At 38.4% G+C, this 27627-nt stretch overlaps 1 protein-coding gene and 1 long non-coding RNA gene across 2 annotated transcripts in view; one reads left to right on the top strand and one right to left on the bottom strand.

Moving 5' to 3' along the window:
- The window catches only part of LOC103784957 (uncharacterized), a 63402-nt gene extending 53219 nt beyond the window's left edge, over positions 1-10183 (bottom strand). Inside the window, exon 1 of the long non-coding RNA XR_004672209.4 lies at positions 9611-10183. This is a non-coding gene — a long non-coding RNA (uncharacterized LOC103784957). The remainder of the gene's footprint in view (positions 1-9610) is intronic.
- Positions 10184-10231: 48 nt separating this feature from the next.
- FBXO30 (F-box protein 30) lies at positions 10232-26903 on the top strand. The gene is made up of 3 exons (XM_034963033.3): positions 10232-10438; positions 18637-20686; positions 24729-26903. Exons 2-3 carry the CDS (start codon positions 18653-18655, stop codon positions 24930-24932), a joined length of 2238 nt encoding a protein of 745 aa, XP_034818924.1. The 5' UTR covers positions 10232-10438; positions 18637-18652; the 3' UTR covers positions 24933-26903.
- Positions 26904-27627: the final 724 nt, after the last annotated feature.

Raw genomic sequence — 27627 nt, 5'->3', positions numbered from 1 at the left:
CTGCATTTATCAAATAAAATCAAAGAATTAATAATCTGTAAGATCTAACTTATTTGCTAGTTTTTTGTTGTTGTTGTTGTTGTTGTTGTTGTTGTTGTGAATTCAGATGTTCCTGAAAGAGGGCAAATATGCAATCAGGAGACCACACACAGCTGTACATCCAATTCTATGTTGTGACACTTTGGGTATCTTGCTTAAATGCTCGTCCCTATTTCTCGAGATAACTTGAGTAATTCACAAGATTGATAGTGAACTTACAACAAGTGGTTATAAAAAATGGTTTGAAATCATTTTAAATGCATTATACAAATATGGGGGGGGGGCACTTCACCTAAAATTAGCTTAGTTCAGTTTTACTTATCAAAATGGACTCACAACTTTTTGGGGGAAGAACTTGCCTCTGCTAGTGAAAATAGCAAAGCAAAAGAATTGTATCGAAGCCAGGACTTCAAGGCCTAAGGCAAGAGCAGAAGGTAGAAAGTAGAAATATTTTTCCCAACCTGTTGTGTGATCACCTGTTGCGTGATCTAGTTTCAGCCCTTCTGTTTCCAGGCACCTGCTCTTACTGAAAAAAAATCTGGCTGAGGCTGGAAGTTATTGTGGATATTCACAGCTTTCCTTATGCCATAGGACCCTATAAGCAATAAAAAGGACTTTCTTGGCTGGGCGCAGTGGCTCATGCCTGTAACCTAGCACTTCGGGAGGCCTAGGCGGGCAGATCACTTGAGGTCAGGAGTTTGAGACCAGCCTGCCCAACATGGCGAAATCCGTCTTTATTAAAAATACAAAAATTAGCCAGGTATGGTGGCGCACACCTGTAATCTCAGCTATTAAGAAGGCTGAGATAAGATAATTGCTTGAACCTGAAAGGCAGAGGACGTTGCAGAGAGCCGAGATCATGCCACTGCACTCCAGCCTGGGTGACAGATCCCTCTTCTCAGTAGATTATTTATCATCCACTTCCCTGCTGTCCCCACTCTGTCCCAGATCTGAAGATCCATATATTTTCAGACTTCTTAGGTAAACTCAAGGAAGCTTTCATGTTGCTGTTATTATGCCAAGTCAGAGTCTTCTAAACCATGAACTTTGACAACACAATTAGATCATGTGCATTTACTCTGATGTACTTTGCATCATCTAGCTCTGTAAAGTATAATTTGCCTTCTGTTTCCTTCTGAAGTCTTTTCCCCCCTACTTCACAAAGGTTTATGTTCTTTTACAAACATTAAGAGCATTTAACCAAATGTGGGAAGCAACTGAAGTTATCTTAGTACTGAGGCATTAGATTGTTCTATTTCTCTGAAGAATGTTATTGTGTGACCTAAGGAGGGAAATAAATAGAAGCATATGTTGTTTATAATATTTCTCTGCATAAGATAAACTGAGAAGTGGGTGAGCAGAATCAGGGTGTGGCAAGCTAATTCAGCTCTGGAGTGTCTGAGAGAGACTTGGGGACAAATTAAACACCCAGAGAAGATGACAAGCCATTTGGGTTGTGGTGACATAGGCTTTAATGTATGACTCATGTGGGCTTGCTTTAGATCTTTCCATTTCAGGTTGGAAATGAAACTAAGAATCTTATAAGTGAAATGCAAGTCAATGTAGAGTTAATCTAGTTTTTGTTTGAGTGTGTTTGTTCTCAATATCTTGTTAATTAAATCACATTATGTGGGAGTCAGTGGTCCTAGACTCTGGTTCTGGCTCAGAAATTGATTTTATTGCCCTTTCTATTTATGAAATATGAGTGATATGAAAAGTCATAATGCCTAAGGGGCATTAAATGCCAATTAAGCTGGCTCCAGGATATCTATAAAAAGGATATTAAGGGTAAATACTTTGGTTCTTCCTTTGCATCCAGAAACCCAATGAAACTTCTACATGGATAAAAATTTGCTCCAGGGTGTCAAGGCAAATTGAGGATGATGTCAGAGTTGCAACCTGTGTAGTTTTGATATGTCACATATTACTATGTAATTCATATTTAAAAAAAGAACCAGAGACACAGATACAGAAGCAGAGAAAAAAGAAACAGAGAAACAGACAGGGCTATTGAGTGGAAGACGTTGCTTCTCAAGACTTTGCAATAAATAGGAAGTACACATACAGGGCTAGACTTTGGAGGCCTCCACCTTCCCTTTTAATTCTTTCACCATCTTGAGGCCCTTGAAATCTCCTATTCCCATGCCTCAGATCCTCTTCTGCTACCAATTGTCCATTATTCTAAATGAAATACTGCTTATTCCAGGGTTGCTTTTAATAGGTGATTCCACAAGACCTCATAAATTACCAAAGGAACAAATTGATAACATTGTGCTCCACCCAGATGACTTGTCTTTCAATACCCACCACTGGAGAGACCTCAGATTTCCCAACTTTGAGGAAGAGGAAAAGAAAACATACCTTTCCTAGAGTTTTGTTTTCCCTCAAAAGAAGTCAGTCTAGAGATGAATCAGGGGGCCATTTGCCAGGTACTAGCTTCAGCTTTGTAAGCTGATATGAATGGAGAGCACGCTTTTTAACCCTTTGCATATTGGAAAAGCAAATTAGAAAGTGAGTTTCCTTTTAGGTCTTACCATTCCTTCATCGATGCTCTGGAAGACATCCAATTCTTCTTTTGGTGGAAAAACTCCCCCAAATCTACATTTTTTATTTTCAAGGTTTATGCGATATAGTCTTTCTTACTGCAACAACTTGATCTACATTGAGTGATATTAATATAAACCCCTAATTATTGATTTGCATATACACATTTCTTTCTCTTGTCCCAGTCCCATCTTTAATACTCTAAATACATCCTGAACCACTTTGTATAACTAAGGATAAATAAAAGTAATGCTAGTTACTTTATTTATTCAGGAAATATTGTGTCTTAGAAAGACAAATTAGTTTAGCTTGCTTGTCACCTTAGATATTTCAGTGGAGTGGAAAATAATCCATTGACCTTGAAGACCACGTTGCTTCTGTACCCTGAAATGTCCCAAAGTAGCTGTGTGCAGGTAAGTTTCTATCCCAATGTAATAATACATTTTCTTTCCTTTATTGTCAAAATGTAAGGTCAGAGAAAGGTCTATGAAAAGTGTGCTGCCATCCCAAAATATGAAGCAACAATTTACAATTATTTGTGTGTAACACAAATGTCATTTAACCAACATTTATTTGAGTATATCATATCCCCTAGGCTCTGAGAATACAGGAATAAACTAGATAGACAACAGACCCTGTCCCTTTGCCTGCTGGGATTATCAGCCTTGCTTAACTACAAGGCTTAACAGAGGTTTCAGCTGCAATTTTTTTTTTTTTTTTTTGAGATGGAGTCCTGCTTTGTCACCCAGGCTGGAGTGCAGCGGCACAATCTCGGCTCACTGAAACCTCTGTCTCCTGGGTTCAAGCGATTCTCCTGCCTTAGCCTTCTGTGTAGCTGGGATTACAGGTGTGTGCCCCTTACCCCGGCTAATTTTGTATTTTTAGTAGAGATGGGTTTTCACCATGTTGGACAGGCTGGTCTTGAACTCCTAACCTCAAGTAGTCCACCCACCTCGGCGTCCCAAAGTGCTGGATTCAGGTGTGAGCCGCCGCACCTGGCTTCGGCTACAAATCTTAGTGAGTAGACTCAATCTCTCTCAGAAGTCCATTGCACAGGATGACTCAGTTGTTTCTGAGTTTTCCCAGAGATTTTGTTAGAAGTGCTCAAGATTAAATCCACTTATGATCTTGTGCTTGGGTCTCCTTTTCACTGCCCAGTCCATCGAGGGCAAGGCCAACCAGCTACCCTGATAAGGGCACAGCTCCCCTGGCTTCTGTAGCGCCCCTACAGCTCTACCAGTCTCTGCAGCAAAGTTGCCCCATGGTGGAACACAAGTGGGAAAGAACTTTCCTCTGCCTAAAATAATGTCACAATTCGTCACTTGAGCTTGAAGCTGCACAAAGACAGCCCCTTTTGCTTCTGCCTACTACCCTTTTTTGCTAAGATACTTGACTACCTCTAGGATCTGGCTGAGGAAAAGACACCTAACATTATTGAGTGCCCACATGTGCCAGGCACTGTTCTAAGTACTTTAAAGATATTAATTCATTCAACTCTCAAAACAGCACATGCTGGGGCAGGGGAGAACACTATTCTTTCCTGTTTTAGAGATGAGAAAAGTAGGATCTGATGTACTAGTTATCTATCACCATACAACAAATGATCAAACACTTAATGGCTTAAACAACTTCACATTTTCTGTGAATCAGGGCATGGCTTAGTGGGGGCCTCTGTTTTAAGGTTTCTCACAAAGCTGCAATTCAAAGTGTTGGCCAGGGCGACGGTCTCATTTGAAGGCTTGATAGAGAAAGGATCTGCTTCCATATTCACGTAGGTGGTTGTTGGCAGGATTCAGTTCCTTTGGGATATTGAATTGATGGCCTGGATTCCTAACTGATGGTTGACAGTGAATATCCTCAGTTCCATGCCATGTGGGCCTCCCCAACATGACAACTTGTTTCATAAAAGCCAGCAAGAGGGAGAGTCTGCTAGCATGACAAAAGTCAGAATCTTTCGTAGACATGAAAGTGATATCCTAACACCTTTGACATATTTAATTGGTTAAAAAGCAAGTTATAGCTCTTATCCTCATTCAAGAGATTATGTGTGAACATAGGAGACATGGATCTTTGGGGGCCATCTGAGAGTCTTTCTCCCAGACAGAAAGGTTAAATAATTTACCAAGAATTAGGAGTCAGCATTTAAGCATAGGAAATCTACCTCCAGAGGAAAATGAGACTCAAATGGTTCGGAAACCAGGCTAGGCACAGAAATAAATACAAATTTCTGTTTTATCACCTTTTGGATGAGTCACTAAAACAAGGGTGATAAAGCTGTAGGCTTTTTTGTGGTAGATTTTTTTCCCCATGCAGGGTTTTTAAAAAATTTGAAAACCGCATTATGTGGTTTCACATAGTTATATGAATTTCCAGGAGCTTTAAAAATGATCAGAAAATATGTTGCCACCATTTCTTCCATTCACATGTGGCACCAGCTATTAGACTAGAGCTAAGTAACAACTCAGTAACAATGTACTTGTCTGATCCCAACAACCTCTTTTGAGCCCTCTTCTTGTTACCAGCATGGCATTTATATGAAGGCATTTGACTTTGCTACAAATTCAATTGAATAGAGAATATAGTAGAACTGAGAACTAAATAGTGAGGCCATTTATGGGGTAAATTAGAAGTGGTTTCTCCCAGATATTTAATCTATACCAAATTTCTTCGAATAATGAGAAATGTATACATAGATATTAAACATTATCTAAAAATGTACTATCAGAAAGTGCTGTTTGCTTAGCAAAGTCACATATGTATTTGTAGACAACTGATCTGAAAGGACATCTAAGAGATGTCCTCTCTTAGATGTCCTCTCATCTAAGAGATGAGAGAAGGCTACCTAAACATCTGCTTAAGCACAGACTAGTACCCATAAGTGCTAGCTTCCCGAAATGCAGATACCACACCTTTGAGGTACAACCTTTCAGGGAATGGGATTTTTCATTTGTTTCTTTATTTGTTTAATGAGCATATATTCTGTATGCTAGACACTATATTAAGAAATCTAATTGTAATAACTCAAACTGTGAAACACTGAAATGCACATGATAATTTCAACAATGTCTTATAGCAAGTCTGTGGTGTACAGGAACAAAACCTTGGTCTTTTGCTTTTCTAATATTCCAGGCTGCCTTGGTTCAAATTCTCTTGATAATTTATATAAAATTGCAAGGTTGACTTTGGGTTATGAATATTAGCCTTGGCAGGCTGCTTCCAAATTATCATATAATTGTATGTTAATTATCATATTTCTCATACTTCAAATGAACTTATATAGGAAATATAATTATAGCTACTAGATTCTAGACTCTGGGAATTAGGTGATTCAAACCGGCTCTTTCTCTCTTGCAATCCCGTAGGAGCATATCATAAAAGAGGAATGGTATTTCCCACCACAGTCCCAGCTGGTAATTCTGATTGTCCCATGATTTCACAGCTGCAAATCAGCCCCCACCCAATCACACTTGTCTCTGGCAATGATCCTTTCCTTAATTAGAACATGACTTAGACTTTAGTCCTAACTTATCTGTTGCCTTGGCCCTGGGCTACCTGAGTACAGGCTGGTTTAGTTGGAAAAGAAAACCTACTTGAACATAGGTCTGTTTGACCTAATATTGAACAAAGGGAAGAGCCATTTGTCTGGTTGCTGAATTTATTTAGCAACTGAATTTATTTTCTTTGACAACTTCTCTCTCTTACAGTCTAGTCTTGTGTCTAGGCTTTGTATTTGTGGTGTCATTTTTGTAGTTCTTATTCCTTCCTCAACTTGGGTATAGCCTCTAGAAAGAGCCACTAGGTCTTGTCCAAGCCTGTATGTGACAGCATGTGGGGTGTTATGTGAGGAACAAGCAAGGCTTTCCTCTAAGGTAGCAGGTAGGTCAAACCTAATATTGCCCTTTCCTCCTTTTTTTAAAAAACCTTAGATTTCCAGGGTCCCCATCACTTCTCTTGAGTGGCTAAGTCACACAGATGAGAGCTTTCCTCTAAAAGTCTATGTCAAAATACATGTATATTAGAGAGGAGGGCATATTTAAAGAAACTTGTGATTTCTGGCATTCTTTCTGCTCACCTTACACTTTGATACATTCTCTTGGAAAGGCACCAATAGAAGGTAAATAGAAGATACACAGAAAATGAGGATGGGGTGAAATGACAGGAAAAGTAAACGTTTTATTTTTCAAATGACAAATATTCATTAAGCATCTACAATGTACATGGTAGTATACTAGATAGTTGGGGAACATATTAAAGTGATGCAAAATCTGCTCCCATGAATTTGGGAGATAATCTGTGAGCCAATATCTACATGTGAATCTATATGTTTCACATATAGATTTGTGAAAAAGGTAACAGTGCCATTTGGTACATATAAAAGTGCTCAAAACAGATAGTATTTGCTAGAGTCCTCTCACAGAGGACATGGTATTAGAGATGTATAGTTAAGAAGGAGGAATCTCAGATTTATTATTATACTGTATAATCACAGGTGGCTTGGAATTGGACTGTGCATAGTGTTTGGTAGAGAAAAGAAGGAAACAAATCAGGCTACAATGAAAGATTTACTTTGAGCAACTGCAGACAGGAGTTGAGACTGTATCTCATGGGCTCTAGATAGCCATCTGCTATGGTCTGAATGGTTTTGTCCCCTTCTCAAAAATTCATGTTGAAACTTAACCCCAATGCAACAGTGTTGGAAAGTATGGCCTTTGGGAGGTGACTGAGTTTTAAGAGCTCTGCCCTAATGAATGGGATTAGATGCCCTTATAAGGGGGCTGGGCAAAGGGAATTTGACTTTTGTCCCTTCAACTTCTGCTATGAGGACAGAGCTTTCCTCCTCTCCAGAGGAAGAGGTGTTCAAGGTGCTATCTTAGAAGCACAGATGGGACGTTTACCAGACAACCAAATCTGCCCATGCCTTGATCTTGAACTTCCCAGCCTCCAGAATTGTGAGAAAATAAATTTTTCTTCTTTATAATTATAGTTTCTTGTAATTTATAATTACCCAGTCTGTAATATTTTGTTATAGCAGCATAAACAGACTGTGACAGTTAATACTGAGTGTCAACTTGATTGGCTTGAAGGATGTAAAGTATTGATCATAGGTGTGTCTGTGAGGGTGTTGCCAAAGGAGATTAACATTTGAGTCAGTGGGCTGGGAAAGGCAGACCCACCCTTAATCTAGGTGGGCACCATCTAATCAGCTGCCAGTACAGTTAGGATATAAAGCAGGCAGAAAAACATGAAAAGGCTAGACTGGCCTAGCCTCCCAGCCTACATCTTTCTCCTATGCTGGATGCTTTCTGCCCTTGAACATCAGACTCCAAGTTCTTCAGTTTTGGAACTCAAACTGGCTCTCCTTGTTCCTCAGCTTGCAGATGGCCTATTGTGGGACCTTGTGATCGTGTGAGTTAATACTTGATAAACTCCCTTTTATGTGTATCTATCCTATTAGTTCTGTCCCTCTAGAGAACCCTAATACACATACTAAAACATCATCCCAGCTAGGTGAATATAAAAATAACAAGATAAAATGGGTGTCTTAGGAAGAATTGTGTTGACAGGGGATTTGAGATAGGAGATACTGCAGGAGAAAGGACTGGTTAGGCAACAGCAGACATCCAAATTTGTTTAAGACAGTAATGTTAAAAAAAAAAAAAATTCAGCCAAATTAAATTTAAAGGAATTTGAGCAACGAACAATTCACGCATCAGGCAGCCTCCTGAGCCAGAGTAGGCTTTGAGACTCCAGCGCAGCCACATGGTGGAAGATGATTTAGGACAGAAGAAGGAAAGTGACATACAGAAAACGGAACTGAGGTACAGAAACAGCTGGATTGGTTACAGGTTGGGGTTTGCCTTATTTGAACAAGGTTCGAAGAACTGGCTACATTTGATTGGCCAAACTCAATGACTGACAGAAGTGTGGGCTATGGTCTGTTTACTCCTCCACTTATTATAGTTCACGGTGTACACAGAAACCTTTAGGCTGAACGTAAAATATGTCAGGAGGCTGCTTTAGGCTAAACTTGATTTAACAGTAACTAGGGATGAAGGTGAAAGAAAAAAAGGATTTTAAATAATTGTCTGGACATGGAAAATTATTGAGATGAAGGGACAAAGAAGACAATGAGGTTTCCAACCTGAATGACTCAACTTTAGGCGGGTGAGGGTGACCTAGTGTCAGCTAGGTGACTTAGTAAAAGGTAAAGCCCCAGATCTCAATAGTATAATTAGAGATTCACAGAATTTTAAAGCTGGAAAGGGCTCTAGAGATAATCTATTTTAGATCCTTTATAAGAGGACAACTAAAGCAAAAGAAAGGTCTGTGACTCAATCCAGGACAGTGAGCATTGAGCGGGGCTATAGTGTAGCAGCACCTACATCCTCTCCCACTGGGCCATCCTGCCTGTTTCCCCATCCTGACCATGTAGCTCTCTGGACAGTGGCTCTCAAGGTCTGAACCGAGGACCAGAGCCTGTCTACAGCCAAATCAGGCAAAATAAGGGGAACAGATAATTTTTCAAAAAGTTAATCATTTAAGGAATCAACCTTTACTCTGTAATCTAAGTTCCTAACTCAGTTTTTGTTTTGTTTTGTTTAATTTACGGATCTGAAAAACCCACAGGTCTGAGAGTCATTTCTCTGTAGGATAGCAAGTTATGTGTGCGCTCTCTTTCCCAAAGCACAACAGCAAGGGGTAAAGATGCAGCCACAAAAAGGATGACAACAGTGTTTTCCTGGCTCTGCCCCCATCCCCACTGCCAGGATTACAACCATCTTCCCTTTGTTGTAATTCTCTTGCGACAGGGGTGGGCAGGAGTCCCCGACAGAGGGGTGGGGGCGGGTGAGCGCCTCCCACCACCCAGAGCTCGGAATCACTGTCCCTCGGCCGTAGACCAAGGCTTGGTGGTGGTAGCGGAGGCGTGGACATCCATCCATTCTTTGATACAGCCCTGTGGGATTTCTTTACTCCCCAGTAAGGTACACTGCAAAAGCGGCTTCAAGTCCCCTCCCCAGCTAATTACCTTCGCGGAATGACGCCTCGGCCCCTCACAGAAGCAGACCCTGGTGGGCTGTCCCGTCCGGGCTCCAGAGAGGCTCCGCCGCACGCCGGGATCCAGGGCTGAGCTCTCCCAGGGGGAGGTAAAACCCGACAGGGGATAACGGGTCACAGCACCGTCCTGGCACTAAGTCACGGGACTTGGGCACGCTGAGTTAGCCGGCGGGAAGTCCTGTGGCGGCAATCACCAAAGGGCGAGCAAGGGCTGACCCATTTCCTCCAAAAATGAGCTAAAGGGAAAGCAGTGCCCCAGAGTCAAGGGATCGGGGCTGCTGCTCCTTCGACTAGCGGCGCGAACAAGTCATGCTACTTGGGCCTGTTTCCTCAACTGTAAAATGAGGGGTCTAGGATTCCCTCTGGGAATGTACGATTCTAAAATCGAACAGGGTTTGGTAGCACCGTCGGGGCGGAGCCCACGGGGCGCCGCGGGAATCCAACGACAGGACTCGCCACAGTGGGAGCTCTCTCCAGACCCTACTCTAGCCACGTCGCTGCGGGGTCAGAGGGCGGCGTGCGCGTCCCCGCCGGGCCTGCGTGCGCGTCCCCGCCCAGCTGTCGGCCGAAGCCGGGCCGGGTGGGCGGGGCGCAGCGGGGCGGGGCGCGCGAGGAGGGTGGCTGCCTCTGGAGCAGGCCGGGAGAAGAGAAAAGGCGGCGGCCCGGCTGGGGAAGAGGGGCGGAGGCGGCGGTTCGGACGGCTGTTTGGGGCACGGAGCGTCGCCTGGACAGAGCGGAGCAGCTGGGCACGGCGTCCAGGGCAGCTAGGGCCTGGGCCGCGGTTCGGCCGCGCCGGCCGGTGAGTGTCGGGAGGCCCGCAGGGGAGGCCGGCGCCGTCCGCGCTGCGGCGGGGACGAAGGCGGCGGCCGGGCAGTTTGAGGCCGCGGCCGGGCAGTTTGAGGCCGCGGCCGGGACCGAGGCGCTGGCGCTGGCGGCCGTGGGGTTGACGGGCCCGCCCTGGAGCAGAGGAAAGGCGGCTGACCCCGGTCCATGCGCGTCCCGGGTCGGCCGTCCGGGCGCCCTGAGAGGGCGTCCGCGGCGCTCGTGTCCGCGCCGGGCCGCATGCCGGGCCAGCCGTTGAGGTCAGCAAATGGCGACTTAAGCCTCGAGGGCACCGACCTCCGTGCCCCCCCCAGTTTGTGTGTCTTTGTATTGGGAAGGGACGAAGGAGGAGTTAAACTTAGGGAACCCTAAGCTTCTCGTTCCGTCTGGTTTTTAGAAACTTGGGTTATTTGGGGACAAATGGGTTAAAGTAAGACTGGGGAGGCATCATCCACTGTCTGCACGGGATGAGCAAAGTTGGTAACTTTGCCATTCATGGAAGTGAGAGGATCTTAGCCTTAGCCTCGGTCCTTATTAAAGGGGAACTTCCTTATTTTGCAGACCTGAGGTTATTTGTGTTGTTCCAAGACCTGCGCCTTGGAACTCCTTTGCTTGGAAGGGGTTTATAGAGCGCGTGCTGAATTCAAAGTAATCTGCCAGTATGTTTTTAACGGGTATATTTGGGAGTATAGAGGCAAAGAGGCAAAACAGTATGTGTTTGCCAATGTCCTAGTACTCCATTTCCCTCTCCCTTTCTCTTGTTTTTCTTTTTGAGCCCTGTCGTAAGTCCCAGATAAAAGATGCTTGGGAACGAATTGACCTTTTATTCCATGATTACTTCGTTGACTCTGATCCAAGATGAAGTTATTTATGGGCATTCTGATATCGGTGTAGATTAATTTAAAACTCTTTTAATACAAAATCCCAAACTTTTTAAATTTTAATTTCCATTTGCTAAATTTCAATACTGTTTGTTCTTTAGAGACCTATGGAAATTATATTAACAGGTTTTGCATTTGCTCCTACTAAGGTTTTCCAAAGCAGTCCAATTGTTGACATGGCAAAAGGAAAAGAGTAGCATAAAATAAACCTTTAGGATTTTTCAGAGGGTTAGATTTCAATATGCGGTTTCCGCTGAATCACTCTTCTTCATGCTTAGTCACTGTTTCTCATCACAAAAGTTTAATTGGGGATAACATGGTGTTTTGCTAACTTTTTAAATTGCCAATTTGTTTTTACCTAGCACTTTAATGCCGTGACGTAACTTTTTTTTTTTTTTTAATTCTGGAAATGGTGGAGTTTCGTGAATGCTGTAAGAGAACTGAAGTTTCAAATATAGGCAAACTTTAATGTATACCAAGTGTACTAGGTATTTAATTTCAATCCAGTATTTCTCCCGGTCTAGCATTGGGAGACTTCTTCTAAAAAGTGTCCTAATATATCATTAAAAAGCAATATTATATAAGTAATGCTAACGTGTATAGAGAGGTACTTTAAGGTCACCAAAATAGGCATTGGTTAATGCTTACTGTTTGATATAACATGTTTCTAAGATGTGAATATTTTAATGGATAAGCGCTATGCTATTCTGTATGATTTTGGATAAATATTTTAATTCAGTTCCTAAGACTGCTTATTTGATAAAAGGAGTTAGTACATATTATGGAATGTCATTGTATTTGTAGAATTTTTTGACATAAAACAATTGAGTCAAAGGCTGTATAAAATATAAATTAAATTCAAATTCAGTGTGATGAAATAGAGGAGATTGGCCTTAGACAAGTTGCTTCTATATTTTAGGTAGCTAGATGTTAGATACAGACAAGCGGATCAGTTAAAACCCAGTCTGTGAAAATCTTTTTTTTAAAGAATGGGTAATGTTATTACTAGGTAGTTCCCCATATGATTGCATTTAATTAATGATCTCATAAAAATAATTACACGTAAAATTTTTGTGTATATAAGTGTGGCTGTTGTGCAAATCGAAGTACATCTGGTTTCTGAGAACTACATGTTTATATCCTATTGGACACACACATAATTGTAAACAATCTTTGTAAAGTTCTAGATTGTTTCCAGAGTAAAGTAATTGCCTCAAGGTCACTAAGCTGAGACTCTTTGGAAGCCCATTCCCTCATGTCATGTTACCTGTTTTAATATACTGAGTTCTACCGTTTGGGTGGATTATTTTTATCTGAGTATCAACTCAAATAGGTTCTAGTCCGAGTATTAAATATTTATTAATACTATTTCAATTTCTCATGTAAGTCTGTGATTTCATTTACTTATTTAGTGGAGAACGTTGCAAGTAGTTAGATTTCGCTTTGGAATAAGGTACTCATGACCATGACTCTATTTAGAAATGAAAGATATATATTTTGATATATTTTATCTGGAACAATAAAACATGAAAAAGGTCCATATAATTAGGTCATCCATTTTATAAATAAAAAGAACGAAAGTTTAATAAAAGAATGTACACATTGTAATCCATTTAGCCATTTGGGACTGGAAGCTAGTGCTTTGAGTTGGGAATTTAAGGATAATGCCTTTTTGATTTTGTCTAACCACCGCCCCCCAACCCCACCTCTTTTTAAACAGTAAGATAAGATGCCTAACTAGGGTATAGATTTATTATGATTTTTAAAGCTGAGTGCACCTGATAAACAGATCAGTCAGCAGAGGTACTATGCACTAATATCTCTGGACTTTACAAGGGATGAGATGTGCACTGGAAGAGCTTATAACTGATTGCCAAATTTGAAATTTCATTTGTGGACTTAACTTGTAGAAATGGTTAATTAATTGAACAAATCTGTCTATAGTTTTATATCAGCCTTACATTGGAACAGCATATTACTGTTTTAAGTATATTTTATCTAATACCATGTTAATTGTAATACTAAGCTGTAGGCTGATAGCACTTCCTATTTTAAACTTATTTTTCTCACTCTCTACCCTATTCGGGCACCTTTGCATGTGCAGACCTTAATCCCTTCCTTTCTTTTTGAACCCAGTGCTTCTATATTCATTATTTTTTCCAGTAATTGATCTGCAGGGTTGATGAGGGAATTAAAATAGTGGAAAAATATAAGGTAAATGCTTCCTCCTGTGTTTCTCTTATAATTATTTAAAATTTTAAAACAGTGGAGGGTTGAAACTGACTTTCTTTGATTTGCTTTTTTTGATAGATGATTTGTCCTACTCCATATATAATGCCTGGAACATATTACTTATGTGCTCAACATGTGTTTGAGCACCATTGACTTTTTATGGCCAGTACAATGAAGTAATTTTGATTCAGTTTGATTGATGCCAGATCTGTAAGGTATTTTTATGTGGAATATGTAGTTTTCTGTGAAATGAAGAATCTCATTTGTCCATTTCATTATTTTCTTATATTATAATTCTTCGTGTATTTAACACAAATGAGTCTCTAATTGAGGCAGAATTTTGAATGTAGGGAACATAAGAATGAATGAGACAGAGATGATTCTGACTTTCATGGAGCTTATAGCTTTCCTGTGGAAATAGATATTATACAGAATGATGACTTACTTAGAGTTGTCACTAGTATTACCAAGGAAAAAGACAGTGTGTAATGAGTACACACAATATGGGATCCATTACCTTGTCTTTGGAGTATGTGGAAAAGTAACAGGTAAGCCAAGACTTAGGGTTGAGGCAGCAGGGGCGTGTGGGGAGGTAAAGGGATGTGTGTCTGTGTCTGTGTGTTAGAGGTAGAGGCAGACATTAGGAACAGCCTGGAGGCAGCAGGTTATTTTGAATACATTAGATGACTCTCATATTTTAAAATCATGCTAATTTGCACTTCTTTATATTTACTTACCTCCTTATGTATTTTAATGAATTTTTTAAAAATGCTTTTTTGAGGGCAATATATTTATGCCTTTAATGACAAGATCTCATTTCATTATATGGGAAAATGCCATGTCTTAGAACTATTTTAATGAATTGCTTGTCAGCCACAGAGTATGAGTTGGCAAATAACTTCTCTTAGAGAAAATTGAAAGAATTGAAAACATTTGATGATTTACTAATATTTTCTGATCCAGCGAAACTTTTCCAACAATTCAAATATAAATTATTAGAGATGTTAGTTGTTTTCTACTGTGCCTACTGTGTCACTGTTAACTGATAAATAAGAGATTGATGTTTTTAAACCTGTTTTACAGGATTTACAAGCAATTGCAAAATACTTTATAAAGGCATGTTTAATTTGATAGTAGTGGTCTTGATTAGGAAGAGGATGAATCTAGGAGAGTTTTAAATTCTGAAGCTGAGGATTCTATTCCCAGAATACTCTGAGTATTGACTACTGTATTTTCTTAACTTTTTTCTTAATATAGTTAATAGGAAAATGGAATTGAAATTCACTCCTCATTTGTATGGCTATTTTAATAATTGTTAAATTTAGTAATATAATGTTGTTCCATACACTTATACTGAGCATTATCTATGTAAATTATTCTTCAAATAATTTAAAACATATATATTCAAAGCAGAGTAAAATGCTATTATAATTGGAAGGGACCAAAAGACTTTCTTGACCACAGGAGTGATTAAGTGTTGGGATAAACTACGAGCAAAGTTGTGTAATCTCCATTCTTCACATAACATCTTAACATTGGATCACCAGTTACAGAAGTGCTGCCTTATTTTTTTAAACTTTTATAAGTAAACATACCTGTTATTGTCCATGGATGTTGATCAGACGTGGAGCTAGAACATACAGTCCTAGCTCTGCCACTTACTAGGTAGATGACCTTGGGCAGATCACTTGCTCTTTCTGAACCTCAGTTTCCTCCAGGTTGTTATAAAGATGTGTAAAGAAGGATAAAATAGGTACATAATTACTGTTCTCTCTTCCTTCTAAGTCTACTTCAGAAAATAATAAATGTTATGAACTTGTTGCTATGGATGCTTTTTTTAAACCTTATTCAAAGGGGGATGGGTAGTGTAAAAGAGACTATTTGTTTGAAGCTTGACTACTTTCCTTCTACCTTTGAAAATTATTGCTGTTTTTGCTTTTAACTCAGACCCTGTTGCAAGCAGTTGCTATTTTAAGCACTTTTGAATTAAGTGATGTTTTTAAGATGTGTTTTGCCTGGTGATGTCATGTGATGGTGTGTACAGTAACATAAGGTGTCCCTAAAAGTTCTGAGAGCACTGGTTACTTCTGGTGAAACTGCTTGTATTTTTAGGTTTCTCCCTTAGTAACAGTCAAGCTTGTAACCTTCAGCATGTGAGATCAACTCAGTCTAGTTCCTGCAAAATAAGAAAGCTACAGCTGTTTTCACAATCTAATCACTCAGTAAGATTTGTCGTAATTCTTAATAAAGTTTTTCTTTAAATGTCTGGTTAATTTACAAATGTTTGTCATTAGTCTTTTATTTCTATATGACTATTTTAGTATGTCTATTTATATATTTCTATACTTATGTCTAAAATTCATGAAGATAAACATTTAAAAGTATTCAACTCATAATTTGTAGTTTTTAACACAATTAAAAAATATAGGTTTGGCATTGAATATGTACCTTGTCTTTTCTTTGACATCATTGAACACCATAATATCAACTCGGAACTTTTCTACTGAGTCAAGAAAAGCTCTGTTGATGATGATTCAGGTACACTTTTGTTATTTTGGTTTGAGAAAACTCATACCTCAACTGGAGAAAAAGATAATAGCAATTAAGGAGTGATTAATTAGTTACCTGGAGCCAAGATAGATTTTATGGAAAAATACGTCAGAGAGTTAACAATCTCTTACGCACTGAGGTGAAGGAAACAGGATAAGAATCACCTTCCTATCCAGAAAATTCTTGTCTACTACAATGTAATTTAATTTTGGAAATGTTGAACTGAGTTGCCTGTGCCATATACAAGTAGAAATATATCATAAGTAATCCATTGTAGAGAGTGAAGAGGAGTTTGAAAGAGGAATCTGGGCAGGATGTATAGACGGATTTTCAGCTTATGTATGGTAATTGAAACTTTTGGAGAAAATGAGAGCACCCAGGGAGAATGTACAGAATAAGCAAAAAATGACACAAGCCCTGAAGAAATGCAATATTTAAGTAATTATTATTGAGTAATAGTTAAGAAGACTAAGGGTAGGAGAAAGACTGGAGTGACATCATGAAAAGTAAGAGGATGTAATAGTCCTAAAATAAGGGATTAGTCATCATCACGATACCATGGCCAAGGAAGATGGGGTCTGGAAAAATATGCTCTCCAGATTTAGTATTGAGGTTCTCAGCAGAGCAGTTTTAATAGGGGTAGTAAAAATAGGGCCAGAATAGAGAGTTAAAGAATATATAGGAAATTAGAAGTTTTTTGGTTTTCAGTTTTTCTTTTGAAAGCTTGACCGGATAAGAAAAAAAAATGGTGGTAAAGGGGGGATATTATGTTATTATTTCAATTATTATTATTATTTTTTGAGACAGAGTCTCACTCTGTCACCCAGGCTGGAATACAGGGGTGCGCAGTCATGGCTTACTGCAGCCTCAATCTCCTGGGCTCATTTGAGCCTCCTGCCTTGGCCTCCCAAGTAGTTGGGACTACAGGTGCATGTCACTATGCCTGGCTAATTTTTTTGTTTTTGTTTTGTAGAGACAGGGTCTTGCTATGTTGTCCAGGCTGGTCTTGAACTCCAGGCCTCAAATGACCCTCCTATCTTGGCCTCCCAAAGTGCTGGGATTACAGGTTTGAGCCACCGTGACTATTATTTTAGTTTTTAAAGGTTAAATAATCTTTTAAAGTTTTTATTGCTAATAGGAAACACACCAGTAAAGAAGTTGATTATACTAAAAATACATTGAATAGGCTCAATAATTATAATTATGTCAATATATTATGGTTAGACTTTTATTTTTCATATAAAACTTTTCTTTATAAAAGTTATGATGGAAATTTTAAAGCAGGGAAGACCATTAGACATCTATAATCCATTCATGTTATTTTATAGAACTATTTCTCTGCTTAAAATTCTCAGTGACTTCCAGTTGTAAAAGTGTGAACTCTTTGGAGCAGCATAAAGCACTCATCATGATTTGCCTTATTCCTTTCTGGCCTCATCTCTTACAGATACCTGGCATTTTCCCCTGTGATCTAGCAATACTAGGGAACTTGAGGTTTTGCTAATTCATGCTTTTCTGTATTTGCATATGCTATTACTTCTGCATTGAATGCCTCTCTTTCTTACCAGTTTACCGTCCCATACTTAAGACTTCTCTTTCAAGACTACTGTGATTTATTCTCTAATCCCTACTCATATTGATTATTATCTTCTCTATTGGTACCGTTTTACTTCTGTCAAATTGACCACATAAAAACGAGATACACTTTTTACTGTCTTTGACATCCTGCTGTAGCTTTTTGAGAGGAGGCACTGTGACTTGCTAATCTTTATATTGCCACACCAAACACAGTGCATGGTCCATGATAGTTAAACAATAAATAGGCATTTAATGAATGAATGTGGCCCTCAAAAGTAAGTGATTTGCCCACAGCCACAGAGCTTGAGCTTGAACTTTTATTTTCTGGATAAATTCCTTGTATGTTCTAATTAAGACTTACTTAATTTGTTGCAGAATTTATTAAGGCATATATAGAAGGAGAGATCAATAGATGAAATCTTAAATGAATTCATTTAGAAGGAATAAAAAAAGACTTCTAAGAAAGTTTTAAATATATTCATGAAATTCATATTGTTCTTTTAGTAATACAAGATCTCTGAAATGTGGGGTACAATCAAAATCAGTTTAGTTGAAATTAGAAAGGTAAAAGTGAAAAACACTCTGAAATCTAAAATACACATTAACTTGTTTTTAACATTATATAATACACAGTATTAGAATTTAAATAGTATATTTTGAAACTTTTGCCCTTTTAGGCATATTGTTATATAGTATATAAAAATGAGCCCTTATGACATTCCACAGTATTGAATTGTTACTAGAATGTAAGTGCTTACATCCTTTCAAGACATTGATTATATGTAAAATTAACTGGTTAAGTATGTTTATTTTATATATGTCATCCTAAAATAAACCAAGATATTAGATACATTAGTGATTTAATTATTAAACAATTTTGAAAAATCAACCATTTTTTGGCTAATTTCTTATCTTTTTCCATTTCATCAACCAGAGCTGGACTGGCCATTATGGAGGAGGAGCTGCAGCATTCCCATTGTGTGAATTGTGTCAGTAGACGGTGCATGACCAGGCCAGAGCCAGGGATTTCCTGTGATTTGATTGGTTGTCCATTGGTTTGTGGTGCAGTTTTCCATTCTTGTAAAGCTGATGAACATCGACTTTTATGTCCATTTGAACGAGTGCCTTGCTTAAATAGTGACTTTGGATGTCCATTTACCATGGCCCGAAATAAAGTTGCTGAACATCTAGAAATGTGTCCTGCAAGTGTGGTGTGCTGTACTATGGAATGGAATCGATGGCCAGTTAGTTATGCAGACCGGAAATCATATGAAAATCTAAGCAGAGATGTCGATGAAGTGGCACAATTGGATATGGCCTTGGCTCTTCAAGACCAAAGGATGCTCTTAGAATCCCTCAAAGTAGCCACCATGATGTCAAAAGCAACTGATAAAGTATCCAAACCTAGAGAACAAATCTCAGTTAAATCAAGTGTCCCAGAAATACCACATGCTAATGGTTTGGTGTCTGTTGATGAAGAATCTTATGGTGCACTTTATCAAGCTACTGTAGAAACAACCAGAAGTTTGGCTGCTGCTTTGGATATCCTGAATACTGCTACAAGAGACATTGGCATGTTAAATACAAGTGTCCCAAATGACATGGATGAACAGCAAAATGCGAGAGAAAGCTTAGAGGATCAAAACTTGAAAGACCAAGATCATCTTTATGAGGAGGAAATAGGAGCAGTAGGTGGAATTGACTACAATGACACAAATCAGAATGCCCAGTCTGAACAAAATGGTTCAAGTGATTTATTATGTGACTTGAATACAAGTTCTTATGACACTTCTGCTCTTTGTAATGGCTTTCCTTTGGAAAATATATATACCCAGGTCATAGACCAGAATCAGAATTTACATGGTGATTCAAAACAAAGTAACTTAACAAATGGAGACTGTGTGGCATCATCAGATGGCACTTCAAAACCTTCCAGCTCACTTGCGGTGGCAGCACAACTTAGGGAAATAATACCATCCAGTGCTTTGCCTAATGGCACAGTTCAGCATATCCTCATGCCAGATGATGAGGGTGAAGGTGAATTGTGTTGGAAAAAAGTAGACTTAGGGGACGTGAAGAATGTGGATGTCTTATCTTTCAGTCATGCTCCTTCATTCAATTTTCTTTCTAATTCATGTTGGTCTAAACCAAAGGAAGATAAAGCAGTAGATACATCAGATTTGGAAGTTGCAGAAGATCCTATGGGCCTCCAAGGAATAGATCTGATCACAGCAGCATTGCTTTTTTGTCTAGGAGATTCTCCAGGAGGGAGGGGTATATCTGATAGCCGCATGGCTGATATTTATCACATTGACGTTGGGACTCAGACTTTTTCACTTCCATCTGCAATATTAGCTACAAGTACAATGGTTGGGGAGATAGCTTCAGCTTCAGCTTGTGATCATGCCAACCCACAGCTTTCAAATCCAAGTCCGTTTCAGACACTTGGGCTGGATTTAGTATTGGAATGTGTCGCTAGGTACCAACCCAAGCAGCGTTCAATGTTTACCTTTGTGTGTGGACAGTTATTTAGAAGGAAAGAATTTTCTTCCCACTTTAAGAATGTGCATGGTGACATTCATGCTGGACTCAATGGCTGGATGGAACAGAGGTGCCCTTTAGCTTACTATGGTTGTACCTATTCTCAGCGTAGATTTTGTCCATCAATACAAGGAGCAAAGATTATACATGACCGCCATTTGAGGTCATTTGGAGTTCAGCCATGTGTATCTACAGTATTAGTGGAGCCTGCTAGAAACTGTGTGTTGGGATTACATAATGACCATCTAAGTAGTCTTCCTTTTGAGGTCCTGCAGCATATTGCAGGCTTTCTCGATGGCTTCAGCTTATGCCAGCTCTCATGTGTATCCAAGTTAATGAGGGATGTGTGTGGCAGCCTGCTTCAGTCTCGTGGCATGGTCATACTGCAGTGGGGGAAAAGGAAGTATCCAGAAGGAAATTCATCATGGCAGATAAAAGAAAAGGTTAGTGTAATCTTTACAACCTCTTATTTGACATAAAGAGGACTTTAATAATACTGCTGAATTAATACAATTAATATCTTGTTGAGAAATTGACCATTCCCTAAAACTTACTAAATCAGTGTGATGACAGACTTTTTCTTAATGGTAATTAATAATGAACTAGGATAGTTAGAATTGTTTGCCATAATTATAGGTTTACTACTGATTTCCTAGAACTAGATTATAATCTAATATGGCAGAGACCACTTATGTTTCTCAATTTTTCTATAACAACTCTCTTTGTTTGGGTCCATGTTACCATCTTCTAATTTGGACTCCATCTGAAAAATGTGCACCATAAGATAATGGAGGAAGCAAGAAGAGGGTTTTTTTCCTGCTTGTAATTGTCTCTCCATTTTATGGCAATTTTGTTCCTATGATTTGGTTGTTTCAGGTATAACCTAAATAGCAAGAGATGAGAATAAGTTACAACTACTACTGTGGTCATATATTAAAGTGACCAGAGGAGTATATGATATGGGGAATAAGGAACATAAATGGATGAATGAGGAGATGCTTTAGGCCTCTGTGAGAACAGAGTAGGGCAGTAGGATTTGATATTTTGGGTGGGGACTCTGGGTTTAGTAGAGTCCAAAGGAGTGATGCATATTGTGTTGGAAACTTGAGCTGGAGATATAGGCAGACCTAAGCAAATCCAAGCTACACCATTTTCCTTCTGTGATACCCTACTTTTGCTCAGCTTCTATTTGGCACTACTCAGTAGGAACTGGAAGGCATTACAGATATCTTTGATTGAAGGTTTTTTTTTATTTTTGAACACTTATAATATGAAACTTTTACATTTTCTAAAGTGGAAACAATTGTGATAAACTTTACATTTAGTTGCACAGCATTCAAACTCTGGTTACTTTATTCGTAGCACCTTTAGGTTTTCTTTCATTCATTGCACTGATTTTTCAGAATACTACATCCACTTGGTTTCCCTGAGGCCTTGACCAATAAATGATCACACAAATTGTTTCATGATTTTTTTTTCCAAAAGGGAATTTCTGATGGCAGAAAGTTTCTACTGCTTGTGTTTGTGTGTATTTTTGTTTTCCATATGATTTTGTATCTTTTCGTCCCTTTGGGATGGGACAGTCTTAGTATGGCCTCTTTTTATCTTTGCCTACTAGTATTGACATATGGAGTGAAATTTTTGGGGGGATTCTATAATCATTCCTGCAGAAAATCTCACCTACTCTTCAAATTTAACTCACCATCATTTATATAGATTACTCACACATCTGTATCCTAGCCATTTGCTCCACTGAACTCCCAACCACTATATACAAGCATCTACTGGACATTTCCACTTGATTACCCTATAGCTTTCTCAAACTCAACATATCCAACCTACTCCAGTCCTCCCCCTCTTAGTCTGAGAAAGTGGCACCATCATCACCAAGTTTCCTAAACCAGGAATTTAGCAGTTATGTTGGCTGCTTTTTCTCCCCCCTTTATTTTTATTCAGATAATCATGAAGTCCTGAAACCTCTCAGGTTTGCTTTTCTGTTTCCACTGCCATTTCCCAAGTTCAGTCCCAACTGTAGTTGTCTCCTGGACTACAACAACAGCTTCCTTCTAACTGGGTTCCTACTTCCATTTGGGCCCTTCTCCAATATGTTCTCTACACAAGAGCTAATGTGATATATATTTTCTTAAATACAATTCTTACACTGTCACCACAGTGCTTAAAAACTTCCTTAATATTTGTTCATCACCCCTGGATAGAGCCCAGCTCCTTAATAAAACATTTGAGACTTTTCATAATCTCATCTTTATCTTTTCACTTTCCTCCTATCATTTTATACTGTACCCGCATTGATTTACTTACAGTTCCCTGATGTTTTTTCTTGCGTTAAGTCTTTAAAATATGCCATCCCTAATTCTCACACTTGAGCACCTGCAATATGCTACTCAGTGTGCATTAGTACTTTGCTTGTATTAACTTACATAATCCACTGTACCCATTTTACAGACAAAGAAACAGAGGTTAAGTAAGCTGGCCAACTAATTGACTTAGGAAGCCGGTTTCTCGATCTTGTGATCTTCATCTTTCTTGCTATGTCCCGCTTACTCTTCAGGTTTTACGTCTTGAAGATAGCTTCTTGGGACCCATAACCTGACAAGTTGTTGCACTGCTTTGTGTTCCTGTGGTGATAAACCTCTACTAAAGCACTCACTGAACTCTTTTGAAATTGATTGATGAATTGTCAGTTTCAGTCACTAGACTGTAAATTCCTTGAGAAGTGGGACTCTCAGGGAACCAAAATACTGCCTTGCATAGTACCTACTATGTAGTAGGCACTGAGTAAATACTTGATGCATACTTGAATGAAAGATGGATCCATTACTAAGAAACCTTGTCATCAGCAGGTGGGAGTCATACATTGCTTTTCCTGAGTTTGTTTCACCAGACTCTCAGTTGTATGGAAGTAGAGAGACTGCCTGTCTCCATTGAATCTTTCAGCTAATTCACCTGCCCAAGCTTAAAGAAAACTCCTAATTCCTTTTGTAGCTTTGTGAGCATGGGGAATGGTAAGGGAGGCTAGTGACATCTATACTATCACTAGGCCTTCACTGACTCCTGGGAAATCACTCCATAAAGGGTAATTGATCATAATCCTAAGGAGTACAGGGGGTACCGTTGTGCTGAACAATGGGGACTTTCTATTGCTAGTTGACAAATAATTGTTTTCCCACATCTAGCCACCCTGAGAAGACATTACCATGCTTTCCTGAGAAGCAATAAATGCTGAGGGTTTTTCTTAAATCTGCCACTTTCTAAAGCAGGGGTGTCCAATCTCTTGGCTTCCCTGGGCCACATTGGTAGAAAAAGAATTGTCTTGGGCCACACATAAAATACACTAACGATAACTGATGAGCTAAAAAAAAAACACATACACACACACACACACAAAATCTCATAACGTTTTAAGAAAGTTGACGAATTTGTGTTGGACTGCATTCAAAGCCGTCCTGGGCCACATGCTGCCTACAGGCCCCAGGTTAGACAAGCTTGTTCTAAAGCATCTGCAGTTCAACGTGTGTAAATTGTTCCCTAATTAGACATTTGCCTGTTGATAAACTTAGCAGGCATGGCTAGGCCTGTCCTACCCCATTCATGCTTGTTATCTAGGTCTGTCCTGCTCTGCATTCATGCTTGTTACTTATGTTCAGGTAGCTTTATGTTTCATTTGTAAAGATGAGGGGCTTGGGGCACAGTCTTTTGCTGGACTAATAATTTGACAGTGCTTCAGGGCCTAGAGCAGTTGGGTGGACAAAAGGGGAAGTAGCTAATATTTTTACCTACAGACATGAATAGGGATGGCAGGTGAGTATTTTGCCTAGAAACATGTTTTACAATGATATGGACTAAAATAGGATCCACTTTACAAATATTTTTTTATATAAAATTTCAGAGCCATTTTGAACAAATTGAAGTACTTGAATATCACTAAGTACCTTTAGTACTTGTGAACAGCAGAAAAATAAGCTTACCTTGGCACACAATATTCTAGGGTATTTTTTAGTACTGATATTATAAATAGGAATGGGAGAGAAAAACTTGGAGAAAAAAAATAACACTTGCATTGTCAGTATCTCCAGAGTGTGATTAGTTCTAGACAGCCGATCGGAGAGTATGAAAGAATAGTGTGTAGTATATAATATTTTAGGAAATGGCTCTGAATTTGTGCAGTTTTGAGTTTTTAAAAATCATTTAGTAAGCCAGATTGGGTGTGATTTTTAATACTGAGTTTTGTCTTTTATTGTTTTTAGGTTTATTGAAGTCATAATGTCATAGAAGTGATTTACCTTGTAAATATTTGACAGATATATTTGTGTCGAAAAGGATTTACCAATTTTTAATTTTATAGCTATTTGAAACTTTATATTGGATGCTTCTATAATAGCAGAAATGTATGCAGTAGGAGCAAAAAGTGTGTTTTGATTCTCTACAAATTGACTTGTTTAAATCTAAAGTAGAATTTTCTTGTAGGTATGGCGATTTAGTACTGCATTTTGTTCTGTTAATGAATGGAAATTTGCTGACATCCTAAGCATGGCAGACCACTTGAAGAAATGCAGTTACAATGTTGTCGAGAAACGAGAGGAAGCAATCCCTTTGCCATGTATGTGTGTGACACGAGAACTCACTAAAGAAGGACGTTCACTACGCTCAGTTTTAAAACCTGTACTTTAAAAGTTGTAATATTACTTGCACATATATGCAAGCACCTAGTATAATTTCTTTGTAATATGTGAAACTTTATTAATGTATTAAATATTACAACTAGCTAAATTTATTGTCACTGTGTATATAATGTTTTGAAGTGACATCTATTTTTATAACGTACTGTTTAGTTGGAAAAAGTTGCCTTAATGTTTGAAATGTGTGAAATTTTTGGAACTTGCTGGACAGGGTGATTTAATTTTTAGCTACATAATTTTAAGAATTAGTATTTTCAGTGGTGTGCATATTTTGGTTCTTAAATTTTTGCTTCTTAAACTAAAAAAATCCTGACCAATTTATTTGTTGTTTTCTGTGGGTTGCAACCCATGCAATCAAAAAGCAAAATTTTGATTCAGATTTTTTACAGCATAGGTTTTTCATATAAAAATATTCTGAATTTGTTAAGCACTGCCATAATATCATTATAATGTTTTTGTCTTTTAGTGCTTCCCTATACAATTGTTAATGCACAAATGATCTCTAATATATACTTACATACGTAAAATCATAAAGTTTGGTAATGCAGTTTATCATGTTTTAAAAATAATCCACAAAGATGTTTTTATCTCATATACTTACAACTCAACACACAGAGTGACTATGTGCAGCTTTCTTTTTTGTTAGATGCCACATCCGAAGACTCATCGCAATGTGTTATATGACAGGACAAAGCAAAAACAAACAAAAAGCAAGCCTGTGAATATAATTTAATTTGAAACTGCTCCTGGTATTATATATTTGCTAGTTATCTAATGTTTTAAAAGAAAATATACCTCATTTTAAGTTTGAATTGGGCGTATTGTGTAAATTTCAAATATTCAGAATGCAAAGGGCTTGACTATTAAATGTTTGCCTTTTGATGTTTATAAACATTACAACTATGTTGTTTTAAGACATTTAAAAACGTGAAATTTGTTATCTTTGTAAAATGACAATCATGTAGAAACCTGTCTTGGTTGACAATCTCTTTGAAACATTTCCAAGTTAATTTCCCATAGGCTTCACCACCAAGAAAGTAAGAATTGCATCTTTGCATAATGATCAAGGTATAATGAAAAAAATACCTATTCTTGAAGTAGTTTATTATAGTTTTCAAATTGATTTATACCATTATTAACCTGATGTGGTCTGCTTAAAAAATGAATATATCAGTATTTAGAAATAAATTGCAAAGGTGGGGATATATACTTAAATAATTTGTCTTAAGTAAATTAGCATTTGGTAGTCTGAAATGGTGACAGATTACTTGTTAAAATTGTGAAAACTCTGTTGTGTCCTCTCTTCCTACATTTGTCCCTGAGAGTACTCCACGATTACTAGGTTCTTGATTCCCTTATATGGCAATCAGGCAGAGGCGTTCCTTGGGCATTAGAGAGTTCTGAAGCTTAAGATTTGTTTTGGTTGGATCAAGTCCTTAGTACAGTTGAAAAACAGAGCATTAAAGACTAATCAATTGTTTTGCCTCACCAGTCATTTAAAATAGTAGAATACTTATTTCTCAGTGCTTAAAATTCCTTTTTCAACTGTGAGATTGAATAAACAGTCTCTATTTCTGTGGAAAAAACAGAAAAAAGATATTAGATACCATAAAATGTAACTCTGCCTTTTAAAGTTTTGCTGAAGAATGTGTCTGTGGTTAGGATAGCACAAGCATTAACTTTTGTTTTATAGTTATACTTTTTAAAATTCATTGTTTTTAAATTTAGACTTCTTATTTCCACACTGGATTATGAGATACTTAACAATTTTTCCACCTTATATTTCTTTTACACATTTTGCTGTTCTCTTTTTTGTTATTGTTATGCCACCATACCATTTTGTTAAAATGTTTTCTTTGTGAAACATTTGTTCAAGTTCTAATAAAATTAATGTTTTCCCTTAACATGGCTCAATAACTTAAAAACGTTCATTTAAATAAAATTTTAATACTTGTTTGACAAATTCCAACACAATCATATTGTTTCTGTAATGTGGATTTTCTGCATGTTATGATAGTTGTTGATTATCATCATTACTCACCCATGTTTTACTAGTGAACCTTAATTTTTTTAAAATTTGAGACACGCATTAGTTAGCTTTCTCTGATCCTTCAGTGTCTCGAAAGTAATACCACCTAGGTGCACTGAAAGGCGGAAGAGTTTCTAGCATGGTTATAGCTCTAAAAGTTGTCATGGAAACCATCTGTCTCTCCTCTTAAGTATGAAAAGGTTTTTATGTTGGCCTAATAGATTGTACTTTGAGAAGTCATCATTGATTCCTTAGTCTTTGCTAAATAGCAAGGTAAAAGGCAAGCATCGGGATGGAGGGAAGTATTTGAATTCACTTTTGTCCTCTGCCTCCTTCCTCAATACTGCCTGTTAGCTTAATCTTTCTCCCTCTCCCTTTCCCTTCTCCCTCTCTCACTCTTTCTTCTAGATTTTGAGACTCACAGATCTTAACAGCAGTGGTTCCTAAAGTGTGGTCCTTGGACCAGCAGGAACATCAACACCTAGGAATTTGTTAGAAATGCAGATTATTAGGCTTCTCTCCAGACTTAGTGAATCAGGAACTCTGGAGTGGGACCCAACAATCTGTTTTAACAAGATCTCCAGGTGATTCTAATGCACAGTAAAGTATTAGAACTTAGAGGGAAGCCTGGGTCATGCCAGCTACCCTCTGGTGCATT

The sequence above is a fragment of the Pan paniscus genome, chromosome 5, assembly GCF_029289425.2.
Source record: "Pan paniscus chromosome 5, NHGRI_mPanPan1-v2.0_pri, whole genome shotgun sequence".
In the NCBI taxonomy this organism is placed as follows: domain Eukaryota; kingdom Metazoa; phylum Chordata; class Mammalia; order Primates; family Hominidae; genus Pan; species Pan paniscus.
The sequence above is the reverse complement of the archived record's forward strand: the minus strand, read 5'-3'. Positions and strand labels throughout refer to the sequence as shown.

Bases quoted from the DNA above. Each gene is read 5' to 3' on its own strand.
- FBXO30 (XM_034963033.3), top strand. From the start codon at position 18,653: ATGGAGGAGGAGCTGCAGCATTCCCATTGTGTGAATTGTGTCAGTAGA. The intron at 20,687-24,728 runs GTTAGTGTAATC...ATTTTCTTGTAG, and splicing joins CATGGCAGATAAAAGAAAAG to GTATGGCGATTTAGTACTGC.